At 39.2% G+C, this 18,359-nt stretch overlaps 1 protein-coding gene across 2 annotated transcripts in view; it reads right to left on the bottom strand.

The window, feature by feature from the left end:
* Nucleotides 1-18,359, bottom strand: part of DNAH5 (dynein axonemal heavy chain 5) — a 267,264-nt gene that overhangs the window by 191,064 nt on the left and 57,841 nt on the right. For both annotated transcript variants that reach the window (XM_070587179.1, XM_070587178.1), the window contains exons 2-11: nucleotides 17,698-17,832; nucleotides 13,796-13,880; nucleotides 11,431-11,591; nucleotides 10,037-10,258; nucleotides 7,351-7,488; nucleotides 6,448-6,624; nucleotides 4,711-4,824; nucleotides 3,970-4,077; nucleotides 1,740-1,862; nucleotides 974-1,189 (exon numbers count right to left, since the gene is read on the bottom strand). In XM_070587179.1, coding sequence (XP_070443280.1) covers nucleotides 974-1,189; nucleotides 1,740-1,862; nucleotides 3,970-4,077; nucleotides 4,711-4,824; nucleotides 6,448-6,624; nucleotides 7,351-7,488; nucleotides 10,037-10,258; nucleotides 11,431-11,591; nucleotides 13,796-13,880; nucleotides 17,698-17,832 — 1,479 coding nt within the window. The remainder of the gene's footprint in view (nucleotides 1-973; nucleotides 1,190-1,739; nucleotides 1,863-3,969; nucleotides 4,078-4,710; nucleotides 4,825-6,447; nucleotides 6,625-7,350; nucleotides 7,489-10,036; nucleotides 10,259-11,430; nucleotides 11,592-13,795; nucleotides 13,881-17,697; nucleotides 17,833-18,359) is intronic.

Raw genomic sequence — 18,359 nt, 5'->3', positions numbered from 1 at the left:
TCTCATTCAAAAATAAACTTTGCAATATGTTCCAAAGTTATTTTTCATTAAGAATAGAAAACAAATAAATTCCAAATTGAAAAATTAATGGACATATTCTCTCTTTGTCTTGAAAAACTGTCGATTTCAAAGTATAGATTATCCACCTTGCAGATTACACACAGCCCACCTAAAATGTTTCCTGCTATATAAAAAAGGTCTTTTCTTTTTCTCTTCCAAAATCTGGTGTACTCAGGAAATGAAAAAGACTCCTTATATTGGCCTAAACTGTTAGACTACAAAAACCACTGTATAGCAATAAATTATATGATCCTTTTCAAATTCAAGTTTTAGTGTCACTGTCCCCAAACAAGAAAAAAATTCACTACATCCCCATCAAGAATTTAAAACACATTTTGTTTGTAAATCGTTTTTAAAAAATCTTCAAAACATCATTAGATCACTGTGCCCACTTTATAAACCAGGATTAGTCACATGTATACCCTTAAAAGATGAAGCAGTTAGAAGTCAAAATAATTAGGAGTGGTAGAGCTACAATAAAATCTAGCCTCTTTTATTTTTTAACATGTGTCCAAATAAAATGCTTAAATGCAGAAATAATCAGCTGCCACTCAGAACTCAGTGCCAACTAGTGCCTGACACATAGTATATGCTTCATTAAATATTTCTTGCATGAATAAATGAAATAATGTCATATTTAAACATTTTTCTTGCGCTACTAATGAAAATGCTTTTACTAACGAGGATTAATTTTAGGCCATTGGGAAGTCATTCTCACAACCACACACCTGAAAAGAACATATTAGCACCATTATACAATTCTCAAACAAATTTAATTGAATTTCTTTATTGTTTAAGGGTGATGAGGTTATATTTTACATTAAGGACTATTTGAATCATTCTAAGTACAGTTATTTCCATAAAACATTAAAGTTTTAGTTATGGATAAGAGTAGAAATTTAAAGTACAATACCTGGTATTTAGTGACCATTTCTTCCAGCCCTTCAATTTTAGAATCTTGCAGGACTGAATACGTCTTGAATGTTGTAAAGATATCCATTATCTTGGCAAGGCGTCGGTGGAAAGTTTCAAACTTTCCAAAAATATACATCTCACTAAATTCAAATTGTTTTTCATTTGGATCTTGTTTAAGCTTTTGTTTTGTCTTGTGAAAGCAGTGCTGGTATTCCTTAAAATAAAAAAGCAAAATATAAGAAAGGGAACATAACAAAGATATCAACCTTATTCTCTTAAGTAAAGGTGATGGCAAACTTAGGATGGATTATCATTGCAAGCCCTTTCACAGCTTCATCCCTTGGTATTTACTCGTCCATCAGCCTGGAATATCATCTTTTGCCATCCTCCAATCTAGTAAATTTCTAATTATTCATGATGCAGCTCAAAGATGCAGTCTTTCGACCTTGGTCCTACCATGTTAATAACAGTCTCACTGTATGTCTATCTCCCTATTAGTCTATAAGAAGCTTAGGGAAAACTACCTCATTTCAGTCATCTTTGCATCTCCAGTACTTGGTGTGGTGCTGGGACATAGTAGGCACCCAAAGAGGGTAGAATAAGTGAATGAATTTTCTGGAAAGGTTTATTAATATTCAATTTTCTTAATGGTAAAGAATTACTGTTCTTCTTAACAACTAATAATATGATAATAATTTAAGATGCACTGGCAAAAACAACATAAAAATAATGAAACGTTATCTAAATATTAGGCTGACCATTACCTGCTTAAGTTTAATCGCAGATAATATTTTTTCCACAACAGCATCCTGTGGCTGGCTCCAGATGGAAGCGGTTCCATTGTTGGTAATATAAGCTTTACATGCAGATATCATCTGATTGGTCACCTGAAGTTTCCCAATAAAATCATGTTATGTACATAAAACAGCCATCAGCTATAAAGTGGATCAGAGGGTCCTTAACTCTTCTACCTCTCAGAGTGGACAGCCTGTGAACCGGAACTTTGGGGTTATTTTTTCCCATCGCAACTATGATCAAGCACTAACCCTTTTTTCCCCAGCTTTACTTAAGCATAATTGACAATTAAAAATTGTATATATTTAAGGTATACAATGTGATGGTTTGATATACGTATAGACAGTGAAATGATTACCATAATCAAGTTAATTAACACATCCGTCACCTCACATAGTTACCATTTGTGTCTGTGTGAGTGTGTGAGTGTGTGTGCATGCGCACACGTGTAGGGAAGACTTAAGATCTGCTCTCCTAGCAACTTCCAAGTATACAATACAGTATTATTAACTATAATCATCATTCTGTACATTAGATTCCCAGAACTTATTCATCTTATAGTTGAAAGTTTGTACCCTTTCACCAACATCTCCCGTTTGCCCCACCCTCCAGCCCCTGGCAGCCATCATTCTACTCTCTGCTTCTATTTGTTCGACTTTTGTAGATTTCACACATGTATTGTCAAAATCATTTGTGAAATCACAGAGTTAGAAGTGCTATGGGAAATCAACAATTCGGGGCACCTTGTTTATGCTGGATGAAAGTCTTAACCAACCACGAAAAGATTCACTTCTCTACCTAAAAGCTGTTGAATTTCCCCCATCTCCTTAGGTGGCTTGCTCTATATTTTAACTCACAGTTTCTAAGTGCCACGTAAAGGATTGTCCCCCCGATCGTTTCATGCCACATGATCTGTAGCAGAAATGTCAAAAGGAGAAGGAAATAGAGAAAATTAAAGCTAATACAAATAACCTCTAACATTTTATTCATCCCTCCCAAATTTAAAAAAACTTCAGAATTTTCTTGGTGACTTTTTTATAAATTAAAAGGAAAATTAGATGACTGCTGTATGCATGGAATGATATGGTGGCTGGGATTTGCAGTGAAAAGGTCAGGAGTGTAAGTGGGATGAGATTGGCCGTGTGTTGATAGTTGCTGAATCTGGATGATATGTACACGAGGGTTCAGGTTACAATTCTCTTTCCTTTTGTACCTCTTCAAAATTTCCATAATGAAATGTTTTTGAAATTTAGGTAGATGGTAGTTTCACAATTTTGTTCAAAAACAAGGCTTGCATTAATACACATGAAACCTAGAGTAATAATGCATATTGGCCTTGAGACGTCTCCCCAGGGAATATCCCCTATGACCCTAACGTGTAGTTTTAAAGTGTGAAGAAGTTGGGAAAGGATCTAGTGGATTTCCCACCTTTCTGCTTAAATACGAGAGCAGAAGGAAGTCTCCCCTTGAGCTCTCAAGGCTAGATGTCCCTATTCCCAGGAAGAATCATGACTCCTACTGCATTAGTAATACACAACACAAGTCCTGATGAGTTGAAAATGCCTCTATCTTGATACAACATTTAATATTTTTGCCTTGGTAGTGAAAAAGTCATTTACTTTTTTGAGAATGTTCAAAATGGGAAAAGCAATAGTGCTCACCACAAACACTTAGGAATTAGGACATAAGGTTTAAACATTGCTATGTTTTTTGGCAAAATCATTATAATTGCTTTATGGATTACTAGAACATTGCAGTGGCTTTTATTACCATGATTACTGTTCTAATAACATCGAGTAAACAACTGTGGCATCAAATAAATTTGAAACAGTGGCATATAAAATATGAAACAGGAGGTAGCCAGTAAAATGTAGTTTTTCTTAATTAAAATTACCCAATAGGAATAAATAATGTGCTAAATAACATAGAAAAAGAAAATCCAAAAAAGAATCTTTTTTAATTTTTATTATATAACACAATATATATTAATATAATGACTTTGAGAAATAATGTTTTATGATTTGCTAGAATCAGCCTCTCACATAAACTTAATTCTATCTCTCTTGAGAGATTAAGCTTTTTTAAAATTGTAGACTACATAGTTACTGAATTGTGCTAATGCGGTAATTTTTAATTATCAAAAAATTGACCATTGGTAAAGAAATATAAGTGACCATGGACTCTACACCATGCACCTACCTTTACAAAGAGAGACGTGATCTTCTCAGAGGTGTTATAGTAATGAGAGATACGATAGATCATTTTAATTGCATTGATAAGTGTAGGAATAGAATCAATCATGGATATCTGGAAGACATCACAAAAGTTTTCAGGGAAACAATTACCAAGTTCAGCAAAATTCTAAGGTCTAATCATTTTATCTTCATTAGAATAAAATTTAACTAAGAGATTTTTATTTAAATTTTTAAAATATTATCTAATACTTTACATAAATATATTTAATTGGTAATTTTATTTGCATCGTTTATTCCTATGCAGTTAATGCATGCAGTTAGTGCAATGAATGGTTTCAATGCATTAGCTTTCTGTTAATGACAAGGAGGTGGTGTTAACAGTCCATTTTGTAATAAATAAAAGTAGGCATTTCCTAAAGTTAAAAGATAAAGAAAAAACAGCAATGAGTCTTCCTACAGTTCTTTGAGTATAGTCCAGAATGTCAATTTCAATATTTAATGGAATATGCAATAAATGTTTTTAAAATATAACATGACATATACACCTTCAATAGATAGATAGATCTATAGATAGATAGATGGATAGAAATATAGACATGTATATATATACAATTTTCTTGAAAATAAAAGGGGTTTCTAAGACTTTTCCAACAAGCTGTAGTATCAACAAACCAAACCTCATATTCAACTCGGCTAGTATCAAAGGACCATCAGTAGACTAAGGGAGTAGAACTCTTTAACTCACAGGGTCGTTGCTGTACAAGGGGTCGCAGCACTTTTCAAGTGTGTACAAATATTTGACATTGTCCTTCGCTTCGTTAGCTGCGTCAGTGATTCGAATATCCATCTCCCGCCAAGTCTAAGCACAACACAGGAAAGCAATTTTCATGCAATTATTAACAGAGGAACTTCCAATTTAAAGCTGCTAAGAGTCACCACAAGTTACTTGGGTCACACCTTCAGTTTGTCCTGTGCATCTTGCATAAAACTGAATCCAGAGAGATGAAGGACATTGCCACACTGAAGAGCAATTTAAAATTTTTGACTATATCTTTAAAATCATCTCTTCAAGGCCTTCTCTTACAAAATCTGTTCAATAACTAGGACAGAGGATCAAGAGGGCAGCACCTCCCTTTAAGCACATACCTTCTCTCCTCCACTGGCTACTGGATCCACTTTGTACCTCACCCCTATATTTTCTATCTTCCCTCCATTCTAATCTGAACTCCTTTTCCTTATAACCCTATACTTCTGTTCATCCATTAATATGGCAATTATTTATTAACTGCCAACCATATGCCGGGACTGTGCTATGAGCCAGACACTTCAAAATGGAAAGATATCTAAGAGTGGGAGAAGTGAAAGGAAATTATCTAGCACAAGCTAACATGTTCATTTGACTTCATGGAAGTCCCCCTATTAATATTTCTGAACTGTAACCCAATGAATGATTATATTTCTTTGAGCAATGATACAAGGTAAATCTAAAGCACAGTCATTGAAATGGATTATTATTGATTATTTAAATTATTTTCACAGATTGAAACATCCATGCAAATAGCTAACGTGTCTTTATGGCACCAATGCCAGGTGTGGTAGGCAGCCTCTACAATGGTCCCCAATGATCATGAACTCCTGGTATTCATGTTCTTGTGTCATCCCCTGCCCTTGATCATGGGCTGAATCTAGTAACTCACGTCTAATAAATAGAATGTGACAAAAGTGAGGGGATGTCCGTTCTGGTATTAGTGTACCAAAGACCATGGCTTCTATGTGGGGTGCTCTCTTGCACTCTCTGACTTACTCCCTTTAAGGGAAGCCAGCTGCCATGTTGGAGGCCGCCCTGTGGAGAGGCCCATGTGGTAAAGAACTGAAGGAAGCCTCCAGCCAATAGTTAGCAAGAAATCAAATTCTGCAACAACCACATGAACAACTTGGAAGCAGATCCTGCCCCAGCTGAGTCTTCAGATGAGCCAACAGCCCAACTGCAACTTCATGAGAGACTTGAGGCACCCAGAGTCAGAGGCACCCAGCTGAGCTGCACCCAAATTCCTGATACATAAACTGTGAGATAATAAATGTGTGTTTTAAGTTGCTAAGTTTTGGGGTAATTTGTTACACAGCGATATAAAACTAATATACTAGGACTTAAAAAAAACATAGCTAAGGTAAGTTTCATTAATTACTATTCCTTGTTGGTCTGAATTCATAATATATATAAAATTATGTTATTACGTTACATCTTAATTATATGCAATGCCCTCTAATAATACATATACATATATATACACCAACAAATACCTTTAATTCAAAGGCTATTTCCACAGTATCCAAAAGTATAAAAAGGCAATATTATCCAATCTTAAATTTTTTTCATAAAGTTATAATAACATATTTATGTTCCTAACTACTCTATGACATGAAAATACACATAGAGAATTTTCATTCCCATTTCGTAAAGCAAAAAGAAATGGCTGACAACCTTCAGAAGTTTTGACTTGGCAGCAGCGAGCACTGCCAACACAGCCTTCACATCCGGGCTTTTTAATTGATCCAAAAGGTAGTTAAATTTGGATAGCCTTTTTTTCCAGTGCTCCAGCTCTGCTCGGGGCCCAAGGTCATCTGCTTCCTTCCGCAGCTGATTGTTTTCAGCAAGGACCTGTAAATGCACAGGAGAACCATAAACCATTGAGTTGGGCTGGAGATAGGAAAGTTATACATAAACAAAAAAGTAAGGAAATAAGTAAATTATGTTTTTTGAATCATGATATATTTTCATTCATTTGCATGCTTCAAATGACAGCCTTTTACTACTTCAACAAAAATTTAGTTGCCTGGTTCTAATTGCAAACTATTTACGCAAGGAGCTTTAATGAAGCTTTGGAGGACCTGGCCTCAGCCTTGGCTGTTCACTTACTACGCGCTCTCAGCAGTATAACCTTGGAAAGCCCCCACGCCTTAAGTTGGTTAATTTTCATTGTGCTTAATTTTTGATGCAAAGTCCACCTTCACTTAGGACTTTTTTGAAAATATTTTTTTTGAAAGTTAAGTCTAAAGCTCCCTTTTGGAGGACATGCTGAATTGGAAAACTCCTGGTACCTCTACAGTTTCTCACCAAAGTGAATTATACCATGAGAAAAAAATTGGCGACATTCACTCTTCTAGTTAAATAAGTATATAAAGTCACTTACATTCACCTCTTAGAATTCTTACTCTCTCTTCTTTACTAATGACTATAAATTAAAACCACATTGAACCTGTCAACTTTTTAGGGACTTGTGATAAAAATATTTAGGCATATGGGAATGGCATATGATACACCTTCTTCCATTCACTTGTTCAGTAACATGGCATCTGAAACTGATGTTTGGTTTCTGAAAATTACCTGTTCTGTCTGTTTGATCCATATTTTCATACAACCTTCTATCTTTTCCAAAGTCTCAGGGTTATTAGCTAGAGTCAAATAGTCTATTGGTTCTTTCAGGGTTTTCAGTTCAAATATGTCACACTTTTGAAGCTTCACCTAATTAAAATGAAAGTTAAATAATAAGTGGATGCTTTTATAAACACACACTCACACACACTAACACACTTCTGATTGACCCCTCGGCTTAGACGGATCTTAAGGGAATCCTCTAGTCTCAACTCCCCTCTCCCTGAAGAAAGATCACGAAAGCATAGCGCAACGTATAATGCCCAATATTCCCCATGTATTAAGGACACCACTTGAGAGGATTGATTCTGACATCAAATTTGTGGTCAAAAGAAAAAAGAAAGAGTGAACTAGAGAGATAGAGAGTCATAAGATCATAGAATCTGGGAACGGATAAGGAACCTGGAAATTAAAGCATCAACTCATGAAACCAAGGAAAGTGGAGGAGCTTCAAGGAAATTGATTGAGGGGAGGGGTGATTTATAATCTATCACATTTTTCTTTGAAACTAACCAATAGCAAACACACAAATTCATTTCATTGGGGAGAGTGAGAGGAAGGGGGTAGGGAAGGCCGGGTGTTGGATTTTGACTTGATAAAGAAATCTAGTGTAAGGGGCCAGCCCGGTGGTGCAGCAGTTAAGTTCATCCGCTCAGGTTGGGCAGCCCAGGGTTCACTGGTTCAGATCCCGGGCGCGGACCTGTGTACCGCTTATCAAGCCATTATACGGCAGGCATCCCACATATAAAATAGAGGAAGATGGACACAGATGTTAGCTCAGGGCTAATCTTCCTCTAAAAAGAAAGAAAGAAAGAAACCTAGTGTATCTTTAAACACATATAACACAAAATGGACCTTAATATTTGATAAGGACATTGGCCTTCTGGTAAAGGTGCACCTGGCACTGTAAATCTCTAAATTCATATCTCAGGTCCAACCCCACTATACCAACAAGAGAGCTAGCATATTTCTCTCAATTGGTTCAGAACCAGCAGGAAAGGGTATGGCTGTTTGTCACCCTCAAATGCCAACATGGCCGAGGAGCCCTTCACAAAGCCCAGCCCTAAGAGCTTCTTGGTAAACCAAGGTAAAACCAAAGAGTGTGCTGGGATGTGTGGAAGGTGCAGGCTGGGGAGATGCTGGGTTCACACTCTGCCCCCTTCAAACCAGCCGAAAGAGGCCTGTGGGATGAGGCAGTAGCCCACTACTGAGGCCTGCTGCAAGGGGACACTGTAGCAATCTGGCCGGCCCCCTCCAGGTTTCCTGTTTCCTTTACTTGCCTTCCTAATTAAGCCCTGCCAGCTCTGACCCCTGATGGCCCTCAGTCCTGGTTCCCAAGCCCACCCCTGCTCAGAAGCTCTGTGTTGCCCCATCCACATGGGGCTCAGAGGCACTGCTCTGTCCTCCCTGAGCCTAGCCTCCCTGCTCAGTGTTTTTCACTTTACTACATTCTGAAGAGCTCCAAAAACCCACCAGGGCAGCCACATGCTCTACACCCCTGTGCCTTGATGCTGCTTCCAGACTGGAAGGACCTCCCAGCCTCCACCCCTGCCTCCCCGACACTGCACCTTCCTCCTGCCACATCTAGAAGACTCCTTCGTTCCACAGGGGAGGGCTCTGGGCTTCATGAAGTGGCACTGCCTTCCTCCTGTGTGGGGATCCATCCCACCCTTTGTTTAATACCTCTACTACAATATGAAGTGGAACTATATGAAAGCATGGCTTTTCTCAGTAGAACAGCAATTTAATTTGGTTCAACTTGCATTTTAGTATGGCCTGCATCATAATTAATAGGAAATACAACTCAGACGTTAGCTGGAATCAACCTGCTCCTGTCCAGATAAAATTACCCACCTCCTGCATTCCACATCCTTTAGAAAGTTTAATGCCTCCCTCTGGCCCAATATCCCAATAGGACCCAACAGGTCTCAGTATCCTCTGGAGCGTGGTGAGTGCTACATTGTCACTGGTATCACGGGATCCATTTCTCTACCTCCGATACATGCCTGATCTGGGCTGTCATCTGTCACAGTTTCGCATCCACCACCCTCTACCCTGAGTAATCACTTACACAGGCTTATTGTAACTAGCACAAATTTTATGGAAGCTAAATTCCACATTTGCCAAACTTATTCTTAAAGGCCCTTTGGTCACTAGCTGAACCACAGGACCAGATCTACTCTCTCGAGATATCAATTCCTCTCTCCTCCCTTCTCTTCAGGATTTCCTCCATCCCTACCCACCATCCACCCATTAGACACACACACATTCTCTCTCTCTCTCTCTCTCTCTCTCTCTCTCTCTCTCGGTTCCAACCCCTTTCCTTCTCAAATGCAGAACAATGCCGCAAGCATTTCATACTCTTCTTTCTGCAGTCAAACATCTGACATGACTGAGTAAAGCCCTACATCACAGCCAACATTTCTATGGAACCCCTAATGTATTAATCACTATAAACTATAGGAACTTAAATCTAGTCACTGCCAGATCTTGAGGGGATAATAAAAATGCCCACGACATTTTTTCAAGATTTGCAGGGTAGTGGAATTAAGACCATCCAAGAGAAGGATTACGCATTTATATGTTGCATTAGTTCACCATCTGACTATTTGTGAAAGAATAACGTATTTGTTCTTACCTTCTCCTTCAAACTCTCCTGCGCGCCCAACAGGACACTCACAAAGCCTTCCAGAGAGCTCAAGAACTCCTGCCGAATGTTGGATGCTTCCTGCAGACCCTCGAGCTCACCCCAGCCATGGCTCGTGGCCCTGAGAGCAGGGATGAAGATGTCCGACAGCAAACGTCTCACACTATTGAGCAGGCCTCCATCTGCGGTATCCAACATGTTGAAGCTCACCTCCTGGAAAACGATTAGGGGATGCTCTACCATAAAGATTATCCTCAGTTGCAACACAGCTACTAAGTCGTTTCTGAATGTGTTAATTAACCAAATATCCTATGGAAACAAGTGAGGACCAATCAAATGAGAAAAACACAGGCTATTATTTTCAGAGCTTGCTAGGGCAAGGGAGTTGACCACATCACTTGCATCTGGCAGACTCAAAGGCAGGCAGAGGAGTGGGGAAGCTTCACAGTGGAGAACAGGGAAGGTGTGCCCCAGACAGAGGCTGTTGGCATGGGGAAGCTGGAGGCAGGCTAGCTAGAAAGGGGATATCCTGTGTGATTGGTTAGGGGTACACATTTGGGTTTCTCTGGCTGGTCCCAAGTTGGAAGTGGGGACAAAAATTAGGGAAGCTGTCAGCCATCAATCAAGTCCTGGCCCTGCTGGCCGACTGTTAGAGCAACTATCGTGTAGCTTCCTCGCTGGCTTCCTGCAAGTCTGACATAGCAGGCTGGCTACCTGCTTGTTTACTGCAGGTAAGGGAGTCGGTTTCCCAGGCAGCTTGCTGCAAGTTTTTGGTCAAAGTTCTATTTTCTATATGGTCTAGCCATTGGCCATTTGTATGCTCAGTCTCTCAATCCAGCAAATTATTATTCTGACACCTTGATTAAGACGTAAGCTTTATACTATTCTAAATTTCAATCATCAAAATAAAAGCATGAAACAAGTAGACACAGGATGTTTACCAGTTATTTGCTCCAAGCAGATTATGCACCCACTGAGGGCAGGCGAGACTGGTACAGAAGACCTTACTTCGCACAAAAAATAAAGTTGTATACCCACTTTTAAATGGATGAAATTTGACACTAAGTAAATTACGTATGGGGAATACTTTTTAAAAGGAAAGACTTCACTGTTACACACACACACACATATACGCACATGTGAACATACACACATATAATGTTATATCAATTTTTGTTAATAAATTGAATATTAAGCCCTCTTACTCAACAGATTTAAAGCAAACGTCCTCTTAATTACTTGTTTTAAATGCTTTTAAGAATAATTCTTTGAAAGTAGTTTTAAATATTTAATGAACACAATGGTTGTCTCCATAGGGAAGGATGTTTTTGTAAAATTTATGTGATTTTGGTAATTCAGGGTAAAGGATTGCTTTTGCCCCTTACCCGATGGATGTTCTCAGGGGTGATGGCTCTGGAAGGGTCGGTCCTGATGAAGAAGACACATACCCCTGTAAGAGCAACATCTTTTCCCTCGGTCACAAACACCTTAGGTTTTTTAATCTTTCCAGAAATAGAATTTACTCCTGTGGGAGAGCCAAGTTGTCCTACAAATGCAAAAGAATTTTAGTTTCACAAATGCTATATACAGTCCACATGGTTGCCTCTTGGAATGAAATTTTCTTGTTAAAATACTGTCATGCTGCCTTGTCCATGTGCCCTAGGAGGTCCACCATCTGGGCAATCTATAACCTGAACTCTAAAGGGATCTAAAAGGATCTGTTTGATTCTAGATCATAGGTTCATTTCAAAATTGTTGCTCCAGGAAAAAAACAGGAATGGGAGACACAGGAATAAGAGAGTTTGGTCCAGAGCAGATTCTTGCTACAGCTGTAAAAGTCATCTCTCCATCTTCAATGATGAGAAGGAGATGAGAAGGGGAGAGAGAGGAGACAGTGAGAAGGGGAGAGGGAGGGGACAGCATCTATTGGTGCTGTGTGTCAGACCCTCTGCTTGACACTTTGTTATTAAAACTTACTACAAACCTGAAGGCAGCTGTGACCTGTCCCAAGTCACACAGACAACACGTAGCAGAGCCAAGATCAAAAACCATCTCTGACTACAAAACTGCAGCCCTCCACTCCCCCTGCTTCTCATCCTCTGTCATAGTCTGGCTGGCCCTTCAGTATATTGCTAGAGTCAGGATCATGCAGAGGCAGGAGAGCAGCGTGGTGAACAGTGTGGGCTCTAGAGTCAGACTCCCAAGGCTCCAGTCTCAGGCTGCACTTCCCAGCCATGTGACCTTGGGTAAGTCACTTAATCTTTCTGTGCCTGAGTTTTCTCATCTGAGCAAGGCCCAGGGAAAGCCAGGTCAGCCAGCTCAAGATAGTGCCACTCAAGCAAAAACTTCCCTGACACGTCTTACCTCTTGTGTCTGTCCTGCTTTGAGCCTGACACAGTCAGAAACTGTGATTAACATGATGTGGACAAGGGGTAGGGATAAGTTCAGGAAACAGAGGAGGACCCCACGCTCCTCTCCCATGGCAAATCCCGACCTTCAGAGGCCCCTGCTGCGAGGGAGAGGGGTTGAAAGAAAGAGGGAGGGCCAAGAGTGGGGAATATTTAACTTTAGATCAACTAGTTTTGATTAACTAGGTATTCTCAGTTTCTGAATTGAAATTGTGTCTGTAATCTGAAGTGACCATAGGAATTCTTCTTATCCAAAAATATCCAGAAAGTCATGGGATTGTCTGAATTTTAATCCAAGTTCAGAAGAAAAGCTACTCCCACTGAAAAGCTTTAAAGGGAGAGTAGGAAACAAAAATAAACCTCCGTTTATGTTTACATCCCATGAACTCTTCTTGTTCAATGTAAGGTTGATACACAAAGGCCAGACTCACTCAGTGCCTAGTCCATGGGTGAACTGAGCTTAGGCTTACATTTGGGGATAGAATTCAAAACTTCTGTCTTGTTTTGATTTTTCACTAGAAATGTAATGGATTTTCTAACCACAAAATATCAGATGATAATTTGGAGAAAATGCCAGTCATTTGGAGTATGCATATATAATTTCCTCAGTTTTTAAACAAAGAAACATAGTCATACTATATGCCAACAGCAATAACTATTTTCCCTTTCTTCAAAAAGGTCATAAAAGGACTGCATATGATATTTTAATACAGTCATAATATATTTGTTTATGTCCCTACTTTGGCTTTAAACTTATATGAATCCACATAAAAGTTGAATGGGGATATGCCAGTTGAATCCACACAAAGATCTGAAATTTTTCTTAAGTGAAAATGCCTGAACTTGTCACTCAGTATTACAGTTTGAGTCACAGTCAGTAGAAAATAAACATAATATGATATTTAACTGGAAAACTCATGTTACACTTATTGGCAACAATTCCAATGTTTAAAGGAAATAGTGCCTATCTAGAGAAAACACAGATGGCCATAAGAAGTCCTAGAACATAACTACGTAGAATGAACTAGCATGTAAGGAAAGGAAGTCTCAAAATGCAAACTACTTTATTATTCACCAATCACCAGCACAGCTTGCAAAAGGAAACAAAACATCCCAAATAAAGTTAGAACAACCAGGCTAAATACTCACCATTATCTGTCCCCTTTGCTTGGGCTGAAAATAGAACCTGTTCCCCTGGGGCCTCACCCTCCACACCTGGCGGCTCCCCACCTGTCCCACCTCCCAGGGCGGAAGTTCTCACAGCGGCCCTCCTTCATGCCATCCTTGGATAAGCCGAACAACACATTTCTGGGTTATGTCATGTCACATCAAATTTGGATACCTGTTTCTGCCACGTCCACGTCCTGATAGTAAAACATGAGGTGACGAAGGCCTCCAGCAGCAAAAAGCTGATCGATTCTTTCAATCTGGGGGAAAGGAAAGGCAAGGCAAGGACTTTGTTCTGACGTAGAAACTGTGTTAATCGGCATTTACTACCAGCTTTCTTATTCAGATGGGACTGCATCTAATCCAAACCACATAGATGGGATCATATATTTTTCAACATAAAAACCATGAAAGAATAAAGGTCTCACCATAGCGAAGATCCAATTTAAAGAAGTAATTCCATTAATCATAAAAATATTTGCTATATACACACGTTTGAAGAGACTGTCCCTCTTTGTTCACTAATTTCCTAAAGTGTTAAGCTGTTGATAGCAGATATAAATATAGATGTTTCACTGTCACTCAATTGCAGATCAGAAAGAGAGAACAAACCTTTCAAAACCCAGTCTAACACACTAGGGATAATTACAATGAAATTGCAATAATCACTGAAAACTGCCATGAGAACACACATGACTACAGAACACTCATCTAACAGCAGCCTGGAATTTAGCCCCGCCCCTGAGGTTCACTGCATGTCTAGAAGTCAGTCAACCGGCCTGCTACCAATGGAAGCACTTCCACACATAGTCAATAGTAGAGTTTTTTGTTTTTGTTTTTTTAATTTTTTTAATTTTTTTATTGCAGTAACATTGGATTATGACAATATATAGCTTTCAGATGTACATCGTAATATATTTCGAATTCTGTGTAGATTACATCATGTTCACCACCCAAAAACTGATTATAGTCCATCCCCTCACATATGAGCCTAATCACTCCTTTTTCCCTCTCCCTTCCTTCCCCCATGGTAACCACCAATCCAGTCTCCATTGCTAAGTGTTTGTTTTTCGTTGTTTTTATCTGCTACTTATCAGTGAGATCGTACGGTATTTGACTTTCTCCCACTGCTGGTGGGAGTGAAAACTGGTGCAGCCACTATGGAAAGCAGTATGGAGTATCCTCAGAAAATTAAGAATAGATCTACCATATGATCCAGCTATCCCACTGCTGGGTATTTATCCAAAGAACTTGAAAGTGCAAAGGCATAAAGATACTGACACCCCTATGTTCATTGCAGCATTATTCACAATAGCTAAGACTTGGAAGCAACCTAGGTGCCCATCAAGGAACGAATGGATAAAGAAGATGTGATATTTATACACAATGGAGTACTACTCAGCCATGAGAAATGATGAAATCCGGCCATTTGTGACAACATGGATGGTCCTTGAGGGTCTTATGTTGAATGAAATAGTACAGTTTGGAATTCAAATGAGAAGAAAAACTATAAAATCTACACACCCATTAGGATAGCTACTATCAAAAAAACAGAAAACAACAAATGTTGGCAAGGATGTGGAGAAATTGGAACCCTTGTATACTATTGGTGGGAATGTAAAATGGTGAGGCTACTGTGAAAAACAGTATGGCAGTTCCTCAAAAAATTAAAAACAGAATTACTATATGATTCAGCAATTCCTTTTCTGAGTATACCCGAAAGAATTGAAAGCAGGATCTCGAAGAGATATTTGCACACTCATGTTCATAGCCGCATTATTCACAGTAACCAAAAGGGGGAAGCAACCCAACTGCTTACTGACAGATGAATGGATACGCAAAATGCACTATATACATATGATGGAATATTATTTAGCCTTAAAAAGGAGGGAAATTCTGACACATGTTACAATATGAATGAAACTTGAGGACACTTTGTTAAGTGAAATAAGCCATCACAAAAAGACAAATACTGTATGACTCCACTTGTAGGCTATATCTAAAGCAGGCAAATTCGTAGAGACAGAAAGTAGAAGGGTGGTTTCCAGGGGGCAGCGGAAGGAGGAGAGGGGGTTGTTGTTTAGTGGCATAGAGTTGCAGTTTTGCTAGATGAAAAGAGTTCTGAAGATTGCTTGCACAACAATGTCAGTGTACTTAACACTACTGAACTGTACACTTAGAAAATGATGAAGATTGTAAATTTCATGTTGTATTTTACCACAATTTAAGATAAAAATTTTTTAAAGGATAAAATCTAGCTGAAATTTAAGTTTGAAAATGAGCCTCCTTCAATTTCTACCATGTTATAAATAAAACCATCATGTATAAGGAAAAGCAAGTTGCTCTGTTTTCCTTGTCACATTTCCTTGGTTGAGGATGCCATGAGGATGAGCAGGATGGAGTCACTGAGATTAACTTCCAAGTAAAGAATGTGGTAAAGAAGATACTTCCACCAGGGCCAGTATTGAAAGTCCTACCTCCCTAGCCTTGCTTCTGAGCCTGAGCTAGCATGCTGCCTTTACCCCTCCAGGTTCTGACACTTCTGGGTCCTGAATATGATATGGCAGTTTGACTTGGGCTTCCTACAGTTCAGAACTTTTACTCATTTATTCCACCTGTATTATCCCAAATCCAGATGTCTGAATTGGGAAGCAGGGTGTGTAACCTTCTCTCCCTCTATGCCTCATTTTTGAGGAATAACATTATCTACCTCCTGGTATTATGAAGACTAAATGGTATATAAGATGAAAATCACTTAGAACAGAGACTGACACATGGTAAATATGCAATAAATGTTAGCTGTGATGAAGAGGAAAAAGAGGAAGAAAAGGACATTTCTTCAACTCCTGATTGATTCATCCTGTAGTTTAACCATTTGAGTGTTGTCCACCCTTAATTGCTCCACTGCTTCCTATTAACCCCACCAGAGTGGCACAGTAGGAAGGTACAAAGCCAGTTGAATGCTGGAGCTGGCTCATACTGGCTCACGGCAGCCAACTGATCACAACAGTTCCCAACTTAGCATTTAGTAACACCATGTTGGTAGGTTGGAATCAGCCATGGTTGGGGCCATGGAAATCAGCAAATACTCAAAATAGTGCCTCCCTCCACCCTCTTTCCCAAAGCTGGTTGTTAAACATTTACAAGCCTAATACTGAAAAGCATTATCAACAGTGTGACATCCCTGACAACAAAAAGGGCTTCCTTGTTTGCTTTCTTTTTTCTTTTTCCTGAGGAAGATTCACCCCGAGCTAACAGCCATTGCCAATCTTCCTCTTTTTGCTTGAGGAAGATTGACCCTAAGCTAACATTTGTGCCAATCATCCACTATTTTGAACGTGGGTCACTGCCACAGCATGGCCACCAATGAGTGGAGTAGGTCTGCTCTTGAGAACCCAACCCTGGCCACCAAAGGAGAGAGTGCTGAACTTAACCACTAGGCCACGGGGCTGAGCCCACTTTCTCTCTTTTTAAATGTAAAAAAACTTCAGGAGTGATCACAGGCGTCCTGGGAGGCCTTCCTTACAGCCCCAGGAAATTATATCTTCCCCGAGTTTTGTCTTCCCCATCCATGGTCAAATCACCAAGCAAATTATATCCCAGGTTTTAGAGGGAAATCATGGCAGAAAATGGAAATCAAGGTCAGGAAGAAAAAGAAACAAGATTCAGCTGCCAAACCAAAGTCAAATCCAGGAAACTACGGCACAATTCAATCTCCCAGATTAGAACAGGATAAACGCCAAAAAAGATAAATTAGTAGCTGAGAGGAGATTCTGTTCTGCAACCTCTGGTTCCAAAATGGTACCTCAGCCGGGCTTCACTGGATGTAGAGAGATGCAGACATCATGGTCAGAATCGTGGAACTCAAATGACAATTATAAGTTCCCATTCAACATGGAGAGCTGGAGAGCCCTAAGCTTATCCTGCCATCACTTTTACAGAGTCAGAATGGAGTCCTGTCCATGTCAAAACAGATGCCCTCCTCTGAGGCTCAGCATGGATCCTGACATAGGACAGTGTCAACAGACCCTCTGCGCCCTCTGTAATCAAGTCAGTGAGAACTCAAATGGATCGCACCTGATTCCCCTCGAGAATGGCATCTTCCACTTCAGTTTTGTTCAGGTCCACGCAGGAAGCTACAATGGCAAACAGGTAGTCATGCCGACCATCCAAACGTGCCCGCTTGGCTTCCTTCTCTTCCTTCAGTCGTTGCTACAAGAAAGGAACAAAAATCTTATGTAGTAACTGCTGTTCTCAAATGGATTCATTTTGTAATAACTTCATACTAGTGTTGCTTTCTCAAGTCTTGAGTGTTCAGATAAGAGATAGCGAAACGGTACCAGTTCTTTTTGTACTATCTTCTATTTTTAGAGAGAATGTTATTTCTATTATGAAAATAAGATGTGCTCATTGTTCTGAAATTAAATAATACAGATAAGCCAAAAGAATAAATAAAAATCATCTGCCACCCAGAAAGTATTACTGCTAATATTTTGTTCTAAATCTTTACAGACTTATTTCTATGCATACATAAGCATTCAATATACACACAAGAAAAGAGATACCACTTTGTAAACATTCCCTAAGCTACTAAAGTAATATTCTTATACACTATCTCCTATCTTTATTGTTTATCTACAAGTTCATATCTGGTCTTGAAACTAATTTCTGAATACCATTGCTTACTTTTTAACTGTTGATTGTTAATTACAATAATGAGGCAATGTAAACAAGGTTGG

The sequence above is a fragment of the Equus przewalskii genome, chromosome 20 (genome assembly GCF_037783145.1).
Source record: "Equus przewalskii isolate Varuska chromosome 20, EquPr2, whole genome shotgun sequence".
Lineage (NCBI taxonomy): Eukaryota > Metazoa > Chordata > Mammalia > Perissodactyla > Equidae > Equus > Equus przewalskii.
This window is presented reverse-complemented; position numbering and strand designations above follow the sequence as displayed.